The sequence below is a fragment of the Elgaria multicarinata genome, chromosome 17, assembly GCF_023053635.1.
Source record: "Elgaria multicarinata webbii isolate HBS135686 ecotype San Diego chromosome 17, rElgMul1.1.pri, whole genome shotgun sequence".
Taxonomy (NCBI): domain Eukaryota; kingdom Metazoa; phylum Chordata; class Lepidosauria; order Squamata; family Anguidae; genus Elgaria; species Elgaria multicarinata.
This window is the reverse complement of record NC_086187.1, coordinates 18,330,399-18,354,414: the sequence shown is the minus strand read 5'-3', so window position 1 is coordinate 18,354,414 and position 24,016 is coordinate 18,330,399. Positions and strand designations below refer to the sequence as shown.

General features: G+C 48.2%; 1 protein-coding gene across 1 annotated transcript in view; it reads left to right on the top strand.

Moving 5' to 3' along the window:
- Positions 1-2,902: 2,902 nt before the first annotated feature.
- Positions 2,903-24,016, top strand: part of GPRC5B (G protein-coupled receptor class C group 5 member B) — a 29,599-nt gene continuing 8,485 nt past the window's right edge. Inside the window, exons 1-2 of the mRNA XM_063143520.1 lie at positions 2,903-3,265; positions 15,622-16,635. Of these exons, the coding sequence (XP_062999590.1) occupies positions 15,630-16,635 (1,006 nt within the window). The 5' untranslated portion in view covers positions 2,903-3,265; positions 15,622-15,629. The remainder of the gene's footprint in view (positions 3,266-15,621; positions 16,636-24,016) is intronic.

Below are 24,016 nucleotides of genomic sequence, written 5' to 3'. Positions count from 1 at the left end.
GTGAGAGCCAGTGTGGCGCTGCATTCACTCCCAATACCTCTTCAGTGCAGTGTAGTGGTTACAGTGTTGGACTGGCACTCAGTGGGTCCAGGGTTCTAGTCCCCACTTGGCTATGAAGCTCACTGGGTGACCCTCAGCCTAACCTGCCTCACAGGGTTGTTGTAATGAGGATAAAATGGAGGAAGAGGAGGAGTGAAAAAACAGGAAGATTAAATATGCCATCTTGGAAAGGTGGGATATAAATGTAATAATTTTAAAAAATGTTTGTCCTACATAAAGTAGACTCACTGAAATGAATGAGACTTAAATTGATCACTAACTTATGTCCCATTCATTTCAATGAGTCTGCTCTATGCAGGACTAATTTATTTATTTATTATTTATTTTATTTATTACATTTCTATACCGCCCAATAGCCGAAGCTCTCTGGATGGTTCAAAAAAATTAAAACCATAATAAAACAACCAACAGGTTAAAAGCACAAATACAACATACAGTATGAAAAGCACAACCAGGATAAAAACCACACAGCAAAATTGATATAAAATTAAAATACAGAGTTAAAACAGTAATATTTAAATTTAAGTTAAAATTAAGTGTTAAAATACTGAGAGAATAAAAAGGTCTTCAGCTGGCGACGAAAGGAGTACAGTGTAGACGCCAGGCGGACCTCTCTGGGGAGCTCATTCCACAACTGGGGTGCCACAGCGGAGACTAACATGGGATACTACCCAGTAAATGTTTATTATTACATTTATATCCCACCATTTTTTCCCACTTGCAAGGAACCCAAGATGGGTTACATGGCCCTCCTCCGCTCCATTTTATCCTCACAACAACCCTGTGAGGTAGGTTAGGCTAAGACTCAGTGGTTGGCCCACAGTCATCCAGTTGAGCTTCACGGATGAGTGGGAAATAGAAATCTGGTCTCCTGAGACTCAGTCCAACACTCTAACCACTATGCCACACTGCCTCATGCCTTATTTGATGCCCACAATTAACAACATGTACCTATGACCTTGGTCTCTCTCTAGCCAAGCATAAACCATTACCAGATGTGTGTATTATACTAAAGATCCTTACAAACAGGGACTAAACAGTACGTCAGGAAAAATTAAAGATAGAAAACTGGGGGCCATTTTCACCTTGCCCACAATCCTATTGTATTCCCCCTTCCACCTCCACCTTTTTAGGAAGTGTGAAATATATTTTGAAAGAGCGAGGAACTAAGAGTCCCAGGAAGATAGAGATAGTTGCTCTTCAGAGATCCCAGCACAAAATATAGCAGTGAGTTTGAAGGGAATTTTAAATGTGGTTTTTCTTCCCCCCAGGCATCGAGTACCTTTACGTTGCATTGTGTCAACTGAGGACAATTCTCGCAAAAATAGCCTTCAGTGGTGCCACTTTGCTGTCCCACCCTCCTTTCTTGGAAAGTGTGAAAGAACACATAGAGGAGTGACAAAACCTGGGTTTCCTTTAAAAATTAATTAATTGGGGGGAAATATTTTTTTTAAAATTTAAAAATATTTTTAAAATATTTAAATATTGTAATATTTAAAAAATATCCCCCCCCCCCAAGATTAAAGTAAAGCCATGGAACAGCTCTATACTCCAAAACTTCAGGAATTTTTTGGCACCATCGATACTGGCGTTTCAACGGACCTTGAAAAATCCCATTTATTTCAACCTTCTTTTAGCGAAGATGTTGGGCTGACTTTTTAATGTTTTATATTATCTGCGAGTTTATTTATTCCGCCCGCCCCCGCCCACTTGGTAGCCACTTTGAATGACAGGATGTAAAGCTTTTTAAACCAATTAATTCCAGAGGAGTAGCCCATGTTAGACGAACAAATTTATTTATTCTGGCATTAGCTTTCATGGGTGCTGTCCATATCATCAGTTGTATGAAGTGTCAACTTCAAACTAGATGATCTGTATACACATGTGGGATGTGGGGTTGGGGGAGAGAATTGAAATGCAGGGGGAGCGGGGAAATGCAGACATTGACAATTATTTTAACAGCTGCCATTCTCAAGACCATCTTGCAATGGGGAGGCGATTAACATATGCAGCGGACAAAAGTAAAACCTTTGTCTCTATTGAAACAAAAGGAAATAGAGGTGAATGTCTTAATGATTTGTCCTTCAGCCAATTCACATGAGTATCTGTTCTTGAAATTCCTTGGTTCAAGAATGCCCATCATTCGCAGGGCATCCTTGGAGGTTCCAAATCTCAGGCTTTGTTGTACTAAACTCCGATCAGCTCCAAGCCATGTGATTGGGCTGATGGGAGTTGTAGTCCAGAACGTCTTGGGGACACTAGGTTGGGGGAGACTGCTCTAACCCCAGCCTTCTGCGACCTGGCAGGCTTCAGATTTGCTGTAGGACAACTCCCATCAGCCCCAGAGAGTCCGCGCAATGACTGGGGATGATGGGAGCCGCAGTCCAACACCTCTGTAGGGAGCAACACGTCCGTGGATCTTCAGGCTGCTCTAACCACTCCACCACTCCGCATTTCCGGCGGGAAATGAAAGGAAACGTGGCAAGTAAGAGCGCCCGGGGGATTCTGCGCTTCCGGGGCCGGGTCTACACTATTGCTTTAAAGCGCTTTATAACAGTTTTAGCGCTTTATAACTGTGATAAAGCACTTTAAAGCAGTAGTGTAGTGGCGCCGAGCGGAGCGACTCCGGCGCGCTTGAGGCTCTCGCCACTTCCCACCCGCGCCGGGCGGGGGCGCTGTGGGCCGTGGGAGCCGCAGTGGCGGCGGAGGGGGGCGCGGGGAGGGAGGGGAGAGGGGAGGGGCTTCGGAGGGGAGGGGAGGGGCAGCCTGGGAGGGAGGGCGGCCGGAGCCGAGCAGCGGCGCACAGCGAGCTAGGAGGCAGCGCGGCAGCAGGCAGGCAGGCGAGCAGCGGCGAAAGTGCCCGGCGGTGTCGGCGGCGGCCCAAGCGCAAGAGCTGCGGAGGAGCTTGGCGGCGGCGGCCCAAGCGCAAGAGCTGCGGAGGAGCTTGGCGGCTCGGCGGGTGCCGCTCGCTTCGCCCCATGAGTCGAGCCGGGGCTGCTGCTGCTGCTGCTGCTGCGGCACCGCGGAGGCGGGAGGCTGGGCTGCTGCTCCCCGCGCCGGAGGAGTCGCCAATGTGACCTGTCGCGGCTGCACCACGGACGCGCCTCCTGCGCCTCGCCTGCTGCCCGCCCGCCAGCCAGCGCCCCTCGCGAGCCACCCGGCGAGTCCGCAGGCAGCCAGCGAGCCACGGAGGGAGCCGGCCAGGGTGAGCGGCACCGGGCGGGGGGAGAGCGGGGGAGAGCAGCCGAGCAGCCAGCCAGCCAGCCAGCCGCCCCTCGCCCAGCGCAGAGAAGGGGAGGAAAGTCGAGGGAGAAAGAAGGGGGGCTGCACTACAGGAAATGCGGTAGATCTTGGGGGTGAGGGGGGGGCTGGAATCGCCACGCCGGACACGTCCGAGGGGGCTGGCCTCCCATCAATTGCTCGGCAGTTGCTCCGGAGCCAGCCGGGGCTCATCTACACCAGGCAGGATATTGCACCATGAAAGCGGTAGATGGTATCTGTGTCAACGGGCCCCAACAGTTGTCAGGGCGCTTCAATACCGCCATAAAGCAGCCGTGTGGCTCCTGCTTTTTATATACCGCTTTCATAGTGGAATATCCTGCTTGGGGTAGATGTGCCCCCGGTCTCACCAACCAAAGGGTTGTAACCCATCCACTGTTAGTCCTAGTTCAAGTAGACCCATTGGAATGAAGGCGACAAGTTAGGAGTCTCTAACTAACGTCCCACTCGTTTCTATGGGTTTACTCTGCGTAGGACTAACGTTGGCTCTACTGCCCAGCGTGTGCGTGTGTCACAAAGGGGACGTCTCTGGGCCCCTTCCCGCCGTCTTGTAAACCAGCCTTTCCCAACCTGGTGCCCTCCAAACGTATTTGACTCCAACTCCCATCGTCCGTGATGGGAGTTGTAGGTCGACACACACACACACACCCCGGAGGGTGCCAGATTTGGCAAAGGCTGGTTGAAAGGCCTGAAAGGGTGATCGGTGCGCTAAGAGCCTGTGTGGACGTGGGGCGTCCCGTAGCAGCCTCGCGAAGTGAGGTGGCGTCCCTTCTGTGACAGGAACTCGTGTAGACACGGCCAGGGCAGGCGCCCGCGCAGGGCAGAGACAGAAAGAGACCTGAGCTGTGGGACTGAGGATACGGAGAGGGGGGGTCTCTGGCTCCTGCCTTCTTCCATGGGCGTGTAGCTAGGAGGGGTGGGGGGCTGCCCCCCTCTACAGTTGTTTTCTTTTAAAAAAATAAGCAAACAATTAAAATTCAGTTTTCAGTTTTGTCTTTAAAAGGCCTGCAAACGAGATGAACTGCTCCCCTGCTTTTGGGGGGATGGGCTCAAACTTTTAGGCTGTTTTTCCGCAGCATCGCTTTGCTGGCCTCCTGATCCACCATGAATATTCCTCTGGAGTAAATCCCTCTGCGTTCCGGATGGGGGCTAGCAGCCCAAGTCAGTGCGGACAGAGGCTGACAGCTGCAGTACAATGCGGGCCGCTCCGTTGTCTACTCCGAAATAAGCCCATCGATTGGAACGGGATTTACTCTCAGGAAAGTGGGGAGGGGGGAATCGAAGCCTTAATTACTCCCTGGGTCAAGCAGGGATGGACTAAAAGTAGTGAAAGGTGCACTTTTAAAAAGTTTAAAATGTAGGTGTGCATCATCATCATCATCATCATCATCATCATTGTACTGTTACTTCATTAGAATATTATTGTTGTTATTTTAGTGTTGTTTTATTATTATTTACACTTTGAGGCACTGTGCAGAGAAAAGATGTGGCAATCCCCCCGAGTTTGCAGTCTAGAGAGTTGGCATCCTTCTGGGTTTGTTGAATGCAGATCCCCAGTACGAGACTCTTGGATCTCTGGTGGGAAGGGAGAAATGGGCTGTGGATTGGTGGTGGTCGTATTTGGGGGGGCAAGGGAGGAGAATTCATCTTGATCACGGAGAGCAGTAAAATGAGAGAAAAAGGCTTAAGGAAAAAGATGAGCGTGGAATTTGAGGGGTGGACGCAAAGGATCCCCTAGCATAGCCCTCCCCAACCTGGTGCCTTCCAGATGCCTTGGACTACAACTCCCAGGGTGGGATAGCTGGGGATGATGTGAGTTGAAGTCCGAAACTCCAGGTTGGGAAAGAACGCATTAGCAAGAGCAAAGGGCATCTCTTCATGATCTGGTGTGTTGTTCTATTTTGCCTGGCTCAGAGTGGAGGTAGCTGCCTTTGTTCTCCAAGCCTCCTTCCTTGCTGCCGTGGAGTTGTCTTTTTTGTCTTGTTTTTAAGTGTGCGGCTGTGTGGTTCTGAATCCTGTTTGTATCCATCAGCAAAGTGACTGGCGCTGTAAGGGCAGGACTTTGGGGCAGGGTGCCTGGAGCCCTGCTCAGCCGGAGGACCCCCCATCCCCAAACGTAGCAGGGATGTCTTTCTGCATTTTGAAGTGAGCGAAATGAGCTAAAGTTGCCCCCCCCCAAACAAAAGACCATTAAGTCTAGAATCTGAAATTACTTGACTGCACCACAGAGCAAGGCAAACTTTGTAGCAACCAGTCAAACTGCTCACCATCAGCTAGAAAAAGCAAAATCTGTTCGGTTTTTGTCCTGCTCTTCCTTGGCAAAATAATGCTCTGGATTACCCATGGTCATTCCTGCCCTCCACCTTCCTGGTGCCTTCATGAGGTGTGTACTTGTGGGGGGAGGACACTGGCTGGGTGGGGAGTCCAGCAGAGGTCTAAGTCCCATGCTGTAACCACTACACAACACTGCCTCTCTTCTTTTTTCTGGCACTAGGCTTTAGATACTGTACCTTGCTATGCTGCAGGACTCAAGGAGTCAACATGGGATTGGGGACATGTACCTTGAACAGGTGATTTTTTATAGGTTTGTTTAATTTATTTATTATGCCATTTATATTATTCTTATTATTTTATTACATTTATATCCTGCCTTTTAGTGACTGGCCCAAAGTCACCCAGTGAGCTTCATGGCTGAGCAGCATGAGTCCCAATCCAATGCTCTAACCACTGCACCACACTGCTTATCCTTCCATTTCTTTTCTTTTGCCCCCTTAAAAAAAAAGCCAAGATGTGAAGTTGCCAATGCAAGAGCTCTTCTTAATGCAGTTGGCTTTGGGAATAGATTGGTAGCACTTGCTCTTTGCAAATGAATAGCTTAGCTGCAGAAAAAGACAAAAGGCACTTGAAGGCAGGTTTAAGTCCTGATTTTTTTTAACCCATTCTGCAACATAAGCAAGAAGATTAAGGGAGTCAAAATTGGGTCCTCATAAGATCTAAGTCTCTTTAAATATGTGTTGAGACCTGAGATCATCAAGAGGGAAGACCCAGTTGTTGTTTTACTGGGATGCTGTAGGGTTTTTAAAAGCTCTTTGTGCTCTTCAGGACAATATATTCCAGATGCCAATGTGTAAGCTTTTGAGTTACACAGGACTCTTTTTCCCAGGCTGGATTCTTGTAGCAAAAGAGCAACTCCAACAACATCTAAGTGCCTAGATGTAGAAATTGCACACAGAGATCGATAAAGGAGTGCAAAGATGGACCAGGATAACATCTGGGAGAGCAGTGCTGGGGCGCTGGTGTTCCTCTTCCGACGAGTTGCGTGTTTTCATGTACTGAAGACTTCCCCAACTTGCTGCCCTACATCTGTGTTGGGCTACAACTGCAGCTGCAGATGATGGCGAGTTGCAGTCCCAACCCAGTTGGAGGTTACCAAATTGATGCAGGGTTGACATGAGTCACGTGGGCGATGCACGTTTCGCCCCCGCCCCCCCCAGACAGGGCAGATTGACAGTTGTTGTGTTGTGCTTTTGTGTTAAGCCCCACATGGAACCGCAAGGCCGTTGATCTTCGGAGGGGGGTAACGCTGCCACCATTCTTGTCACTGTTTCTCTCTGGGGAATTAGCTTGGAGTGGCAGACAGCTGTCTAGATCTAAGGGTGGGGGTGGGGAGGATTAAGCTGGATATAGGACAGACAGGGAAATGTGGTGTGGGGGAGGGAAGTATCCAATAATGGGGAGCGGGGGTGGGATACTTGGCTGGCAGTGGGGGCCGGTGGTTCCGATGCCGGTGGGGCGACGAATCCGCTCCGGGTTTCAGTCCAAACCAGCCAGAATTCTAAAGGAGCTAAGTGAGCTCCGGCTATTGGGCGATATAGAAATGTAATAAATAAATAAATCCCACCTGGATAGCTTTAGGGTTCTGACTGAAACCCGGAACAGATTTGTCACCCCACCGGTGTCAGAGCCCCCAGCCTCCACTGAGGGGCCAGGGGAAGATGTGACGGAGGTGTCTCCAGTAAGCCGCTGGAGTGCGACAGCAAATGCCGGGGGGGGGGGGGGCTGAGATTATGGGATGGAAAGGGGCAGAGGAGCTCCATTGGGGACTAGCTATCACCCAGGGCAGATTAAATATTAAATAATGCGGGATTGGCAGGAGAGGGACGGACAGTGTTGATGCAGCATGCCAGAGCGTTTATGGGGAGGGAAGCCTGAATTTGCCTATTCACCCATCGGCCAGGATCTGAGGAGACAGATATGAGGAGGGGAGATGTTGCTTTTAAAAGTTCCTGGTTTCCATGGTGGGAACTCGAGGGCATGGGTTGCGTTGGGGGTGAACATCCTTGTGACGCCTATCCCTCCCTGCCTGCTTCTGTTTAGCCTTGCAGCTATTTGTGGGGTGGGGGAGCACTGAGAACACACAAACACACACACACTGCAATGCTCTACACTGGCAGAGAGATGTTGGCAGGCCGGGGGGGGGGTGGAGGGGGGAGAAAGAGAGAGTGTTTTTGGCAGGCAAGGCAGCACCGGTCACAGCTGGATCTGTTTATTGCCTAGTTAATGGGCGCTTCTTGCATATATCATGCCCTTAAAAAAACACGCCGTGCCAGGACTTAGCACTTCCCTGCACACAAGCTTCTTTATTTACGCTTGTTTATCCCGAAGATAACAGGATTTCCTCTGTTTCAACAAAGTGCTTCTTACATTGGCAACCTTGTCACACCATATTGGGGGGCCGGGCCCACGGAAAACCGAGGGGGTGTGGGATACCCTTAACGAGTCTGTGTCCTCTTCCTCTGTCTGTGGATCAGTCCATCTTCATCATTATTGAAAGGCAGGTGAGGTAGACCCAGCTTTCAGGGTTCCTTGCATTTGTAGATGAGCAGGAATAATCCTAGATTGATAGGAAAGGAAAGGAACCTCTCGTGCAAGCACTGAATCATTGCTGACTCTTGGAGGGACGGCAGCTTTCGCTGACGTTTTCTTGGCAGGCCTTATAGCGGGGTGGTTTGCCGTTGCCTTCCCCGGCCGTAATTACCTTTCCCCCAGCTAGCTGGGTACTCATTTTACCGACCTCGGGAGGATGGAAGGCTGAGTTGACCCGAGCCGGCTGCCTGAAACCAGCTTCCGCTGGGATCGAACTCAGGCCATGGGGAGAGTTTCAGCTGCAGAAACTGCTGCTTTACCGCTCTGCGCCACACGAGACAGATAAGAAGGAGGTATATGGTTGCCTGGCTGCAAAATAATTTAGTATCTGGGGCTGACATTTTGTAAACAGATGTTTTGTTTGGGATCAAACCCAGATTGCTTATCTGGGTGCCTGATCCAGCAACCTGTTCAGTAAGATGAGATGTGTGTAGTAGGATGACGTTTGTGGTTACTCAATGGTGAGGGAGTATGCTCAGAGGCACCCTTGACTCTTGGTGTGTTCCCAGGGATGAGATTTGGCCCCAACGGGCGGCACACGTGACAAGGCATGATTATAAACGGGGACTGGAGTTCAATGGAAGAGCGTGAGCCTCCCCAGTTTCTCCAGGTCAGGGAGCACATGATGGAAAAGGCATTTTCTGAGGAACAGCTGACAGTCCAGGTAGACCAGCCTTCCAGATGTCTTGTACTACGACTCCCAGAATCCCTCAACCTGCAATGCTGGGAGCTATTCTAGGAGTTGGACTACAACACTTCTGGAGGGCGCCAAGTTGGCGACAGCTCAATACTGGGCAAGAGGAGCAAACACATAGAGAAAGAGTCCTGTGTAACTCAAAAGTGTACACATTGGCATTTGGAACATGCATTCATCCTTACAGCTTTCAATACAAGGCAGTTTCCTGCGATGCCGAGCAGGGATGGAACCTGTGGTCTCCTGTCTTCCTTGGACTACAAACCCAATCATCCCTGACCATTGGCCATGCTGGGTGGGGTGGCTAGGAGGTAGAGCCCAGAAACATCTGAGAGCCACATGTCCCCATCCCTGATTTAGCACAAGCTTGACCAGCGTTCCTGGATGACCTGCTGGAAGCGTGGCAATGAGCTACTCCCAGCACTGTTGTTTTTTTTGTGGGGTGGGGGGAGTCTGAGGCAGGTAGCAAACTGGTAGGATTCTTGAGATGAGGGTAGGCTGTTGAGGGGACCTGGCGTAACCAGGGCGCCACTTGTGAAGCCCAGGCAACCTCTTGATTCCTACTAAACTTTTTAAAAATAAATAAATCTGGTTTAATTTGTGCAGGTAACTTTCTAGTCCTCATGACGAGAGAGAGAGAGAGAGAGAGAGAGAGAGAGAGAGAGAGAGAAAGAGAGAGAGAGAGAGAGAGATGACTAGGTGATGGCTAAATAAATAAATAAAAAGCCTGCTGTAGCTTTTACTAAGAAATGGGTTGTGTGTCCGTGACCACAGCACCATACATCCCACTTAGATTCAGATTGGGCCCTTCTGTCTTCTAAAAATACACCGGCGGTATTTTTTCGCTCCACCTCTCGCTGTCTTTGAGCGGGGTCATAATTCCTCCAGCAGCTGAGGTGTAGATCTCTCTCTCTCTCTCTCTCTCTCTCTGGATGCAGTATTATTATGCAGACCAAGAGGAAATCGTAGCGCCGTTTCTGCCCGCAAAGCACATTGCTGTTATTAATTATCATGCCGGAACCGCGTCCCCAGGCCAGTCTGATTGCCGCTTAGCTGCCGTTGGCTTTATTATCAGCCCCGGAGCTTTTATTCTTTCGGATCTGGTTGGGAGAGATTGGGCAGGGATCTGGTTCTCAAACAACTCTCCGGCACATCGCTGCGTGCCTGGATGGCTTTCGTTCTGGGACTGCAGCGGAGAGAAGGTGCTCCTGAAGGGTGGGTGGGTGTGTGTGTGTGTGTGTGTGTGTGTGTGTGTGTGTGTTGGGGGGGTTCCTTTCTGCAGCAGTAATCCCAGGCCTTTGGTTCCCTGGATGGCTAAAATATGGCAGGTGGTACTGGGAAATCTGAAAAGAATTTATGGGATAGGAGACATGTTTCTCCCTGCCATTTTTGCAAGTTTGCGGCAACGTGATTCAGCATCTGAAAAGCATCTCTTATCAGCAAGGTTTAAATCCCCACCCCATACCTGCTGATCCCAAACTGGAGTCAGAGCTTACACACTCACACTTAAAAGTTTTAAGGAAGTTAAGATCAGCTACTTGCTAGACATTTACCATACTGTGTAGTTTCGCCCTAAGTCCTTGTGTGTTGGATCCTGGTTTGTTAACCCAAACAAGCCAGGATTTGTAAGCCAGTGACAAGCAAAGGTCTGTTAAGAATATCTTAAGGAAAGGGGTATTTTTTTAACTTAGGCCTTAGCTAGACCTAAGGTTTATCCCGGGATCGTCCCAGGGTCAACCCTGTTCATGTAAATGACACACAGGGGATCCCAGGATTAGGCAGGGACGACCCCGGGATAAACCTTAGATCTAGCTAAGGCCTTAGAAACAGAGAAAGATTGCCAAGGAAGAATGTTATAGTAGTTTATGAAATCATGACCGGGGTGGTGGTGGTGGAGGGAGCACATGATGGGTGGAGATGAATGTATTCATGATCCTAAAATAAATTTAAAAGAGGAAGTCCTGGTATTGGTCAAGGACCACATTTATGATGATCACCGCTGGCTTCTTGTGGGCGGACCTGTGGTTAGAAAAGCCCCTTCTAGTTGATGTATGCTTAGCCTCAGGGCCATCACCAGGTTTTTAAGTCCATTGAGCAAGACATGTAAGAAAAAACTTCCTGACAGTAAGATCTGTACAACAGTGGAACAGTCTGCCTACGGAGGCTGTGGGCTCTTCCTCTCTGGAGGTTTTCAAAAAGAGGCTGGACAGGCACCTCTCATGGATGGTTGAATTTTGAATTGTCTTCTTGGTTTTAATTTTTGTGATTCGCCCAGAGAGCTTCGGCTATTGGGCAGTATGTTGTTGTTTATTCATTCAGTCGCTTCCGACTCTTCGTGACTTCATGGACCAGCCCACGCCAGAGCTTTCTGTCGGCCATCGCCACCCCTAGCTCCCCCAAGGTCAAGTCTGTCACCTCCAGAATATCATCCATCCATCTTGCTCTTGGTCGGCCCCTCTTCCTTTTGCCTTCCACTTTCCCTAGCATCAGCCTCTTCTCCAGGGAGTCCTGTCTTCTCATTATGTGGCCAAAGTACTTCAGTTTTGCCTTTAATACCATTCCCTCGAGTGAGCAGTCTGGCTTTATTTCCTGGAGTATGGACTGGTTTGATCTTCTTGCAGTCCCAGGCACTCTCAGAATTTTCCTCCAACACCACAGTTCAAAAGCATCTATCTTCCTTCGCTCAGCTTTCCTTATGGTCCAGCTCTCGCAGCTGTAGGTTACTACGGGGAATACCATTGCTTTAACTATGCGGACCTTGGTTGTCAGTGTGGTGTCTCTGCTCTTAACTATTTTATCAAGATTTGTCATTGCTCTCCTCCCAAGAAGTAAACGTCTTCTGATTTCCTGGCTGCAGTCAGCGTCTGCAGTAATCTTTGCGCCCAGAAATACAAAGTCTGTCACTGCCTCCACGTTTTCTCCCTCTATTTGCCAGTTATCAATCAAGCTGGTTGCCATAATCTTGGTTTTTTTGAGGTTTAACTGCAACCCAGCTTTTGCACTTTCTTCTTTCACCTTTGTCATAAGGCTAAATAAATGGTTTTCCTGCATATTGCAGAGGGTTGGGCTAGATGGTTGTTGTGGTCACTTCCAACTCAACAATTCTATGATTCGACACCTTCAGTGGGCCTCAGGGCATTGTCTTTCTTACTGCCATTGTTTTTGCTCCTCATTGAGGGGCGACATGATAGCACTCTTCAAGGACACAGAGGAGGGCCAGGATCTCTTTTCGATCATTCCGGAGTACAGGACACGGAATGATGGGCTCAAGTGACAGGAAGCCAGATTCCGTCTAGACATCAGGAAAAACTTTCTGAATGTTTGAGCGGTATGACAATGGAACCAATGGCCTAGGGAGGTGGAGGGCTCTCCCACCCTAGAGGCCTTCAAGAGGCAGCTGGACAGCCATCTCTCAGGGATGCTTTGAGGTGGATTCCTGCACTGAGCAGGGGTTGAATTCTATGGCTTTATAGTCCCCCTCCAACTCTGCTATTCCATGATTCTTCCTCTTCATTGCTCTCACTTGCTTGCTTGGCAGGCAGAGAACCAGTGAACAAGTTGGCCGTGGCATCTTCTTCTGCTCCTCCTTCTCACCGCCATCATTGTCTGGACCAGAGTAAGACGCTTGCAAGGGTGATGAGGAGCAACTCTAGGAGGATCTCGTCAGTGGCCCCTCCTGAAGTGGGGGTCCTTGGCCACTGCCCAACCCTGCCTACCCTAGATGCCCACCCTGCTACACCCTTTCATCAGGACAGGCCTTTAAGAACTTATCTCTTCACTGCAGCCTTCCTGTAATGTGAACGGCACGTGTGATGTGTGTTTTCCCCAACCGCCACCTCCCACCCACCCGTATCTCAACAGAAAGAGGAAACGAAATAAAAGTTGATCTGGCTTTCAAGTAGGTTACTCATGCGGTGCGATCTAAGCAGACGCAGGCTCTTCGAAGATCCCACAAGGGCTACGTGACATGAATAATGTCTCCGGGGTGGGGGTGGGGGAAATGGAGAAGTACAAAAACGTCTTGGGATGAGCGGGACTCGTCTTTACATCATCACACGCCGGTTTGTTTAGGCAACATTGAGGCGACAGAACTGGCGCTGGATTCTGAACAATGGCATGCCTGGAGCCGGAGGCAGGGAAACAATGCGAGCTTTTGCCAGCTGACTCTTGTCTAACTAAAGGGCTGTTGATCGTATCTGTTGGGAATCTCAGTGCAGATTGGGCAGCGGCTGGTGGGGCAGAGGGCAGCAGGGGCAGAGCCAAGGGGCCACGAGAGGTGGAGTGGCTTTTGAATACCTGATCGCCAGCAACCCATACTGCAGAAAGGGAAAACTGAGGTCTGTGAACATGCAGAGGAAGGGGGGTGGGGGGATTGTACAGCCAACAAACGCACTCCTGTGGACCCCCATTCTTACGTTCCAGCAACACCTCCCATTCCCCAGAGAATCAAGCGACTTTAAGATCCTAAGTGCACAGTGGCGAGGGGGGGGTGAGATCGGAGGGAGGGGAGAAGTCACACAGCCACACAAAATCGTGATGCTGCCACTGCTAGGGAAGATATCCTCAGGGCCACGCCACCAGGGCCAGATCACACCGAACTCGCACGTGACATTTGTGCGTACACACACGGTCAAGAGCAGGCGACAATAACGCAAAAGCATTTTTTTCACTACACGTTTAGTGGAACTAACCTTCCATACTTTCCTTGGAAGCGGAAGACTAATATCTCTTCCATGGCAGAGGATTTAAACGCAAACACAAGTTTTTTCTTTTACAGCGTACAGCACAGAGGGTCTGTTCGGACAACACTCTAAGCCATGGTTAGGCCGCTCACCCATTTGCAGCAAGTGGTTAGCGAGCGTGTTTAAACCGTGGTTATGTTGCCACCATGGTTAGGAATGGTTCACACGGCACGCTAAGCCATCCTGTTTAGCTCAAGTTGTTTCACTAGTATGGCTTAGCGTGTTGTCTGCAAATCTGCAAGAAAAACTTATCCAGACCCCTTGTGGTTAAGACAATGAGATAGAAGAAAGGGGTGGATATATTGGTGACCGTATCACTGTCAATAATCACATATAATATAGAGGTAAATGAAATACTTAAAATACCTTTAATGTACAAGTATATAGAGGTCCGCCTGGCGCCTACACTGCACTCCTTTCGTCGCCAGCTGAAGACCTTTTTATTCTCTCAGTATTTTAACACTTAATTTTAACTTGAATTTAAATTTTACTGTTTTAACTCTGTATTTTAACCTTATATCAATTTTGCTGCGTGGTTTTATCCGGGTTGTGCTTTTTATACTGTATTTTGTATTTGTGCTTTTAACCTGTTGGTTGTTTTATTATGGTTTTAATTTTTGTGAAACGCCCAGAGAGCTTCGGCTATTGGGCGGTATAAAAATGTAATAAATAAATAAATAAATAAATAACTATTTCAACTGTATGGTATTGCATTAAAACATCGATAAAAGCAGTCAAAGACCAAACGCGTTTCGACCATGCAAGGTCTTCTTCAGCGACAATCCAAAAATAACTCTCGACACTTTATGTTCTTGTATATTTGATTTTACCACTGAAGAAGACCTTGCATGGTGGAAACGTGTTTGGTCTTTGACTGTTTTTATTGATGTTTTAATGCAATACCATACAGTTGAAATATACTTGAACTACATAGATTAGCGGTTTTATTTAGTACTTTAAAAGTATTTTAAGTATTTCATTTACCTCTATATTATATGTGATTATTGACAGTGATACGGTCACCAATATATCCACCCCTTTCTTCTATCTCATTCGCGTGTCGTCTGAACAGAGTCTTTCTCACCCACAGATGAGTGCACATTCGAGGCAGTGGTCGGACTTTTTTTTTTCCTGTCTAAATACGTGGGTGCACAAACGCCATGCGTGAATTCAGTATTGAGGACAGAGCAGAGGGTCATTGCAACTCCAGGGGGCTCTTCTTGGTGGCCCCCTGTTGGGAGTCCGTGCCCTTGGCCAGTGCCCAAACAAACCTACCCTTGATGCCACTTTTGAGTCCGCCCACGTCTGGACTAATTAATCCAGGCACTCTATTTATTTATTTATTTATTTATTTAATTTATTTAATTACATTTATATACCGCCCCACAGCCGAAGCTCTCTGGGCAGTTTACAACAATTAAAAATAGTAAACATTAAAAGTATACAAAAATTTAAAAGACATAAAAACAGTATAAAAACAACAGTATCCATTTAAAAACAACAATTTTGGGGTCCATTAAAAACAAACTTAACATTGTTAAATGCTGTTAAAATGCCTGGGAGAAGAGAAAAGTCTTGACCTGGCGCCGAAAAGATAACAATGTTGGCGCCAGGCGAGCCTCATCAGGGAGATCATTCCATAATTGAGGGTCCACCACAGAAAAGGCCCTCTCCCTTGTTGCCATCCTCCAAGCTTCCCTTGGAGTAGGCACTCGGAGGAGGACCTTAGATGTTGAGCGCAGTGTACGGGTAGGTTCATGTCGGGAGAGGCGTTCCATCAGGTATTGCGGTCCCAAGCCATGTAGGGCTTTATAGGTTAAGACCAGCACCTTGAAATATAATTTAAAAATATAGTGTTCACGGGTGAAGGGGAAGCATCCTTTTACTCTCTTATTTGATCTCCTGGGCTTCTTGTTTCAGACAGAAAAATGACCACCTTCTCCACTGTTGGCATTCTCCTCCTCTTCGTGGTTGGATATGGCTCCTCTGAGAACTCCAGCACCTCCAGAGGATGTGGACTGGATCTCCTTCCTCAGTACATTTACCTGTGCGACCTGGATGCCATCTGGGGGATCGTCGTGGAGGCGGTGGCAGGAGCGGGCGTGTTGACGACACTGCTCCTGATGCTGATCTTGCTGGTGAGGCTGCCGTTCATCAAGGAGAAAGAGAAGAAGAGTCCCTTGGGAGTGCATTTCCTCTTCCTTTTGGGGACCTTGGGACTTTTCGGCTTGGCCTTTGCCTTCATCATCGAGGAAGACGAGACCATCTGCTCGGTCCGCCGCTTTCTGTGGGGGGTCCTTTTTGCGCTCTGCTTCTCCTGCTTGCTCGCCCAAGCTTGGAGGCTTCGGAGACTCGTCCGGCATGGCAAAAGCCCCTCCGGGTGGCAGCTGGCCGGCATAGCCGTCTGCCTGGCCTTGGTCCAAGTCATCATTGCCACGGAATGGTTGGTCCTGACCGTGGTGCGGGACGGCAAGCTGGCGTGCCGTTACGAGCCGATGGATTTCGCCATGGCTTCCATCTACGTCATGGTTTTGATGGTGGCGGCTCTGGGCTTCTCTTTCTTCACGGTGTGCGGGAAGTTCAAGAAGTGGAAGAAGAATGGCGTGTGCCTCATCATCGCCAGCTTTTTCTCCATCCTCATTTGGGTGGCTTGGCTGACTATGTACCTGTACGGGAACGAAGAACTGAGGAGGAGGGACCAGTGGAGGGACCCTACCCTTGCCATCGCGCTGGTGTCCAGTGGTTGGGTATTTGTGATCTTTCATGCCATCCCAGAGGTTCATTGCTCCATCCTCCCATCCCAGCAAGAGAACACGCCCAACTATTTTGATACGACGCAACCACGCATGCGCGAGACTGCTTTTGAGGATGACCTACAGCTTCCTCGGAGTTACATGGAAAATAAAGCCTTTTCGATGGACGAACACAACGCAGGTAAGACTTTCGCCGCCGCTTTCCTTAGGAGAGTTTCTTTTTGAGGGCCAGGAGCTGTTGTTCTTTAGTAATAAAGTGGGCTAAAAATAAAATGGTGCAGGACTTTAAGGTTGGCCAGAGAATTGATCCCTGCTTTGCGGAAAGAAGACAAATAGTCACGGCGAAGCTGTGGTGGTTCGGATCTTTTCACGCTGTGGATGGGGACGGGCAGGAAGTAGGTCGTAGCTGGGGATCTCCTGCCAGATGTCTGTGTGATTTGTACTCGATCACCAAAGGTTTTTGACTCCCAGTTTGTTTAACTGGGAGTCAAAAATGTAATAAATAAAATAAATAAATAAATAAATAAATAACAACAGCAGTAATGCAAAGGCTTTCTCCTCTCCCTTCTAAATTAAGCTGCTGAGATAGGAGAGGAGGAACTTGTATATGAAAAGACTGTGAGTTCAGATCTCTTGCTGAAAATAAATTCCTGGGCTCAGCATGTGCTCAGAGGAACTCTTGTTCCTTAATTCTAAGAGTATATTCCCACCCCACCGCCTTGCAGCCACTGAGCCATTTTTTCATAACTGCTCCAGTTAGTGGATCTCAGCGTTCTAGTTAGGGCTGTGATCTGCTCCGTTCTGGATCCCCGGATCCGGAGCAGATTGGGCTGATCCAGACCCCCTAAATTCGGATCCGAATCGGGTCGGGGGCGGTCCAGTTATATTTAGAAGCTATCATGGTGCCCATTTTCATGTTTCTATCTTGAAAACTAAAAAAGTTATGGGCGTTTTTCTTTTCCAATGTAAGTCTATGGGGGGAAATCCGGACCTCCGGATCTCGCTCTGGATTCAGATCTGGATCGGTTCGGAAGAGGTCCAGATCAGGATCCAGAGTGGATCAGGGGGTCCCTGCACAGCCCTAGTTCTAGTAAAAACCAACAAACACATTGATCCTGGAGTCCTGAAGATTGGCAATCACTGCTCTTAGAGACTCAGTTTCATAGTACCGAGGCTTCTAGAACAGAGGAAATGCAAAGGAAATGCATTTCTTAAGAAAAAGAAGGATGAATGAGGGTGAAGATTTGCATAAATTCTGCATGTGACGGTTTATATGTATAGATACAAATTTAAGAAATAATGGGTCACATTCAATGTAAGTCCTACTTAGAATGACTGGTAGACCTGACGGCTATGTGCCACCTCCACTGTCTGAGGCAGTAAGCCTATATAGACCAGTTGCTGAGGGACATGGGTGGGAGGGTGCTGATGCACTCGGGTCCTCCTTGTGGGTCCCTGGTTGGCTACTGTGTGAACAGAATGCTGGACTAGATGGACCCATGTTCTGCTCCAGCATGGCTCTTCTTATGTTCCTATTCTGTAGCCCCTGAGCATCTCCAGCCATCACCTCCTTAGCTTTTTTTCCCCTTAATAGCTTTTGTGATTCTGCAAATTTTAGGGTGCCCCTAGGCTTGCTAAGACCACCCTCTTGTGCAGGGGTGGTGCCGTTTTAGCTGGCTGCAGCCATAATCTGGCCCATGGAAGCTTGGGCTCCCTCCATGGGCCGTCACAGGTCAGAGGTAACAAGAGGATCGCCCTGGGGAAACAGCCACAGCACGCTCACAAATACTCACCCTTTGCAAGGGAAAGGTGAAGGACAAATGAAGCCAGGATGAGCAGCCTGAGCTTCCCTGCGTCCTTTCACCAGTAGGAGAAAGCACAGGGTAGGCAGAGCAGCTCCAATGGGACTTCTCCCTTTGGGGAAGGTTTGCCAGCAGTGAACCGGTTCCCAGCGGTCTCATCAGGGGATCAAGCATCCGGCATGCGGGCCAGCGACCCATTGATGTCAGGGGGCGTGGCCATGCCCCCATGACATCATTCAGCCTGCGGAGGGCTGGGTGAGCAGACATCTCCCCCACCCACCCACCCAAATTTATTCACCCACCTCTGTCCTGATCCATGGCACTCACAGCTTGGATTAGGGTGGCCATCTGTCTTCCCCACTATGGTGAGATGTATTGTGTTTCTACTTAAATTATAGTCATTATTTCTATGTGTGCATCTATACCTATGAATTAGTGCGTGTTAATTTTATACAAATCTCTGTGTTCGTGTTTTTTTCTCTTTCGTTTTGTTTTTGATGATACATTTTCCCTTTTTTTGGGAGGGGGGTGCGATTCGTTACCGGCAGGGAAGTACAGGTTGCCAAAGGAGGCAGAAGTAAATGAATCGAAGTTGCAGAACTGAATTTATTTTAAGGAAATCAAGAATTGACACAGCATCGAAAGTAAAAAAATGTTCCCCCCTCCCCCTCTCAAAACTTTGAAATGACATTAGTATAATTATATATTATATATATCAGCTTCGGCTGATACGCCAGCTGCACCCCTTCCTAGAGTCGGAAGACCTAAAGACGGTAGTGCACACACTGGTAACTTCAAGGCTTGACTTCTGCAATGTGCTCTACATAGGGCTACCTGTGCGCCTAGTCCGGAAACTTCAACTAGTTCAAAATATGGCAGCCAGGCAGGTCACCGGTACACCTAGGGGTGGCTGCATTAATCCAGTTTTAAAATCTATTCACTGGCTGCCAATTAGTTTCTGGGCAAAGTATAAAGTGTTGGTTATCACCTTTAAAGCCCTACATGGTTTGGGTTCAGGCTACCTGCGGGATCACCTTCTCCCATACAATCCACCCCACACACTCAAGTCCTCTGGGAAGAACTTCCTTCAGCCAGCCAAAACTAGGCTGACAGGTATTACCCAGAGGACCTTTTCCTCTGCTGCTCCCAGACTGTGGAACAGCCTGCCAGAGGAGATTCGTAAGCTTAACAGTCTTTTAGCATTTAAGAAAGCTATAAAGACTGATTTCTTCCGGCAGGCCTATCCAGTGGAATTTTAGGATGCTTTTAGGATGTTTTTAGGAAGTTTTAACAATGTATATTGTGTTTTGATTACTGTTTTATGTGTTTTGTGCTTATTGCTCCCCACCTTGATCGGGATGGAGAGGCGGGTTAGAAATTATTATTACCCTATTTCTTCGATTCTAAGACACACTTTTTTTCCCATATAAACATCTTTAAAAATGGGGTGCGTCTTAGAATTGTGGGTGTGTCTTAGGGATTTTTTTTCTGTTGGTGGTACTGAAATTAGTGTGCGTCTTACAATCGATGGCGTCTTACAATTGAAGAAATACGGTATTATTATTATTATTATTATTATTATTATTATTATTATTATAGTTTAAGGAGACAGAAAACCTTCAGTTGACTGAAGGGAAAAGAGGAGCAAAGTTTGTTGTCATGACTTGTAATGGAAGCAAATGAACGTTGAAAATGGGAATCTTTGAAGCAGTGAACAGAGATGTTGGTGAAGGATTGGGCAGGTAGCGTAAGGGACGCCTGGTTCTTCTTTTGGGATGTGTTTCTCTTCAGAAGCAAAAATCTACAGTGTGGTTTTGTTTCACCTCGCCTTCTGATGTGCACAGCAGAGGTTTGAGAGCAGAAGATGGCTCTCGGCTGTCCGTGATTCAGTTGTGTTGCTTGTCCGGTTGTACCTTGAAATAAGATGCAACGCACAGTTCTAGCTTGTCATGAGTGACCGGCGTTGGGCATGTTGCCTGAACCAACCATATTATAGGTCACGGCTACCTCGGTAGCCAATTGGATTACAAATATGTTCTGGTGGCAGAATTCCATAAAGATTATTTGCTGCTCACCTGCGTTGAACTCATCAGTGGGTAGATTTCAGCCAGTCAAAGTGTACATTTCAATCGCATCTGTTTGCTCGGTTTCTCTTCACTCGTCTTCTGCTGAGGATGATGATGTGGAAAGATAAGCTGCCACCCATAGTTTAGGAAAAGAGCCTAAGATGGAATATTTCCGATTTGAGAAACGCTGAGTATTTTCCTCTTCCGCATTTCTTCTTGCAGTTAAATCAAGCTCCAAGGCCACCTCCATTTAAAAAATAGCAAATTACAGCAAGCACGTTAGGCTCATTTCACAAAGCTAGTGTCACATAGAACCCCTTAAGCCATTGATGTTAGCTTTTGGTTGAACATTAGGGGAAATATCTGGAGGGTAGATTTTAGTTGAACATTAGGGGAAATATCTTGAGGTAGATTTTGGTTGGATAGCCGGAGAAACGTCTTGACAGCGCAACCGTTTACCTAGGTCTGGGGCGGAGATACTTTGTCCCCCTTTGTTGGCATACAACTGCCATCATCCCTGATCAGTCGCCATGCTGGCTGTGGCGGATGGGAATTGGAGTCCAGCAACATCTGGATGGCCACAGGTTCCCCACCACTCAGCTAGGCGGTGCGTGGAGTTGGCTTTCCCTTGCTGGAGGTTTCCAAGCAGAGCCTGGAGACTCATCTGTTGGGGACCCCCTAGTTCTGGATTTCCTATATCATCTCAAGCAGATAAATACACCCCAACTGTCCCCATTTTCTGGTACTTTTCCCCCTGGTGGAACACAGCCACTTTGGGGGTATTTGGGGAAGCTGTTAGAGATGCCCATACATCAGTGCTGTCAATGCACCCATTCGCACATGTGCTCTTCAGGATTATTCCCTCCCCCAGGATTAATCTCTGCTTCCATTGCTCGGAGGGGCCTGGGTGGGTTGGCCTTCCTGTTAATGTCGGTTTCATCACCCGACGTGCCACTCTCATGATGCAGCTTAGGCAAGGACTGGAAGATAGCTTGATTCGAAGTGGGTAAATTCTCCTCGTAGAGTACCTTGACGGGGCTCAGATTTTGGCATAGGACTTCCTGAGCTGTGATGCGGTCACCTTGCTGAAACTTATCTGGGTCTTGTTAGTGCCCTGGATGGGAGAGAGCGCCCAAGAATCCTATGCATGCCACCTTGAATTGCGTCATGGAAGAACGCTGGAATATAAATGGAATAAGGCCACTTCGTTGACTCAGGTGAGGGGAGTAGCCACCATTTTGGCTCCTTCTCTGCCTCACCCGTCATCTATTGGCAGCAGTTCCACAAGGCTGCAGCAGAGGGAGAGATGAGGCAGCAGGGCCCACTCCTTCAGCTCTGCTGAGAAGCCAGGCTCCTCCCTCCACCAGTTCTGCTGTGAGATCAGGCATCTGCAGAAGCCATTCCATCAGGCTATGGCAGAGGGGGAGATGTACAGCAGAGCCCACTCCATTGGCTCTGCTGAGAGATTAGTCTCCTCCCTCCATCGACTCTGCGAAGAGATCAGGTTCCTCCCTCCATCGGCTCCGCTGAGAGGTCAGGCATCTGCAGAAGCCATTCCATCAGGCTGCAGCAGAGGGAGAGATGCACAGGCAGGGAGCACTTCATCATTCTCCTCCCTCCATCGACTCTGCGAAGAGATCAGGTTCCTCCCTCCATCGGCTCCGCTGAGAGGTCAGGCATCTGCAGAAGCCATTCCATCAGGCTGCAGCAGAGGGAGAGATGCACAGCAGGGCCCCCCACATTGGCTCAGCTCAGAGACCAGCTGCCATTTGGCTCCTCCCATCCCTCAACTCTTTTTCCACTCTCGCTGGTCCTTATAAGAACAAGGTCACTTTAGGAACTGGTGCTTGACTTTGCTTGTTTTGCTTCTTCCCTTTCCACCCCCACCCTCTTTTTGCGTCCTGGCTTTTAAATCTTAAGGCTCGCCGGCAGGGAAGCTCTCGCCTTTTATCGGTGCATAATACTTCGTAAATGTTAGGCTCTTTATACATTATTAATATTAAATGAAACAAATACTGCTAGACTGGAAGGGTAGATCTTGAACTGTTCCGTGTAAATTGGAAGTGTTGTGTCTGTGATGGAGGATTTGTTACATAATTTGCCCACCGGCTCATCATGTAGGGGATACGCTTGTTTTGAATCTTCTTTTTTAATTCAAGGTTGGTGGCCAAATCTATAAAATAGAGATTTCCTTCTTGCCAATAGGAATAAGGCGATTACTCAGAAAGTTGTTTCTTTGCCTCTGCCCAGATTCGAAATGTGAACCGCCCAGAGAGCTCCGGCTATTGGGCGGTATAGAAATGCAATCAATCAATCAATCAATCAATAATAAACTGTTTGAATTACTGTACATCCCTCAGCTAAATTGATAGATGGGGCTGACACACTTTACATGCCCCTTTCCTCCTCCTGTTCGGCCAGGAATCAGTTTTGTTTTGCCCAATTCCTGGCTTGTTGTTGATGTGCGAACCAGGATTCATGGTTTAAAATAAACGGTAGTCTTCTCTAACCTGACCCCCTCCCGATGTTTTGGACTACAACTCCTATCAGTCCCGGCCATCGTGTCCAATGATCAGGGGTGGTGGGAGTTGTAATTCAAAACATCTGGAGGGGCCTAGGTTGGGGATGGCTGCTCTAGACAATTGCTAACCAAGCCGGCTAACAATTCTGGATTGTTTTGTTTAAAGCACAATGTCTAGTTCGTTGCGTAAGGATAAGCCAGGAATCGGCAAAAGCAAAGCAGAATCCTGGTTTCCTTCTCCCGGCTGTGTGGAAACTCACCCCCGTTGTGTCTACTTGCTGCTCATGTACGTGGAGCTAAACAAGGGTGACGTGTGAACACAGCCGCAGTATGAGCTGAAAGGAATATAAGTTGAGTTGCTATTTCTGTGGGCCTTTTTAAGTTTAAGGCTAAGGCTTTCTCCATTTGTTAGCGTGTGTACTTCCACATCATGAGTTCTTTATCTGAATGTTCAAAGGTGAAATTCCACAGAAGATCAGTGACCGAGGACGAGCGGTGTAGTGCTAAATTTGGAAGTGGAGGCGCTCTTCATGGCGCTCTCTGTAACTACGTCCCCACGGAGGGTCCCAAAATGCACATAGCCGTGTTGATCCATAGCAACAAACCAGCTCTAGCACAGCTTGTATTTCCACCAGGAGCAGGGGTTTTTGTAAAGCTAACGGGTCTTCATTCCCTATTTAAGAACGAGCTGCTGCAAAATATTTTGCATTCTGTGAGAACTGCAGTGAAGCTCGGGGGGAATAGGGCATTTTTGGAATGGGGTTGGAGTGGGGTGGCAGATCAGTGTCCCTGCTAATAAAAAGGTGTCGGTGATGCGTTCCTGTGAGCGCTGTCTCCACTACTCCACTGCCAGGAACTTGCTTGTGTGCCCTTCCTGGAGGCATCCAACAGAGGGCTATCGCTTGTGCGCCCTTCCTGTGGACTTCCTGGAGGCATCCAATAGAGGGCTATCCCTTGTGCGCCCTTCCTGTGGACTTCCTGGAGGCATCCAATAGAGGGCTATTGCTTGTGCGCCCTTCCTGGAGACATCCAATAGAGAGCTATTGTTTGTGTGCTCTTCCTGTGGACTTCCTGGAAGCATTCAATTGGCTACTATAGGAAACTGAATGATCTGTTGTTGTTGTTGTTGTTGTTGTTGTTGTATATTTCACTAGAAAACAAACATTCTTTCTT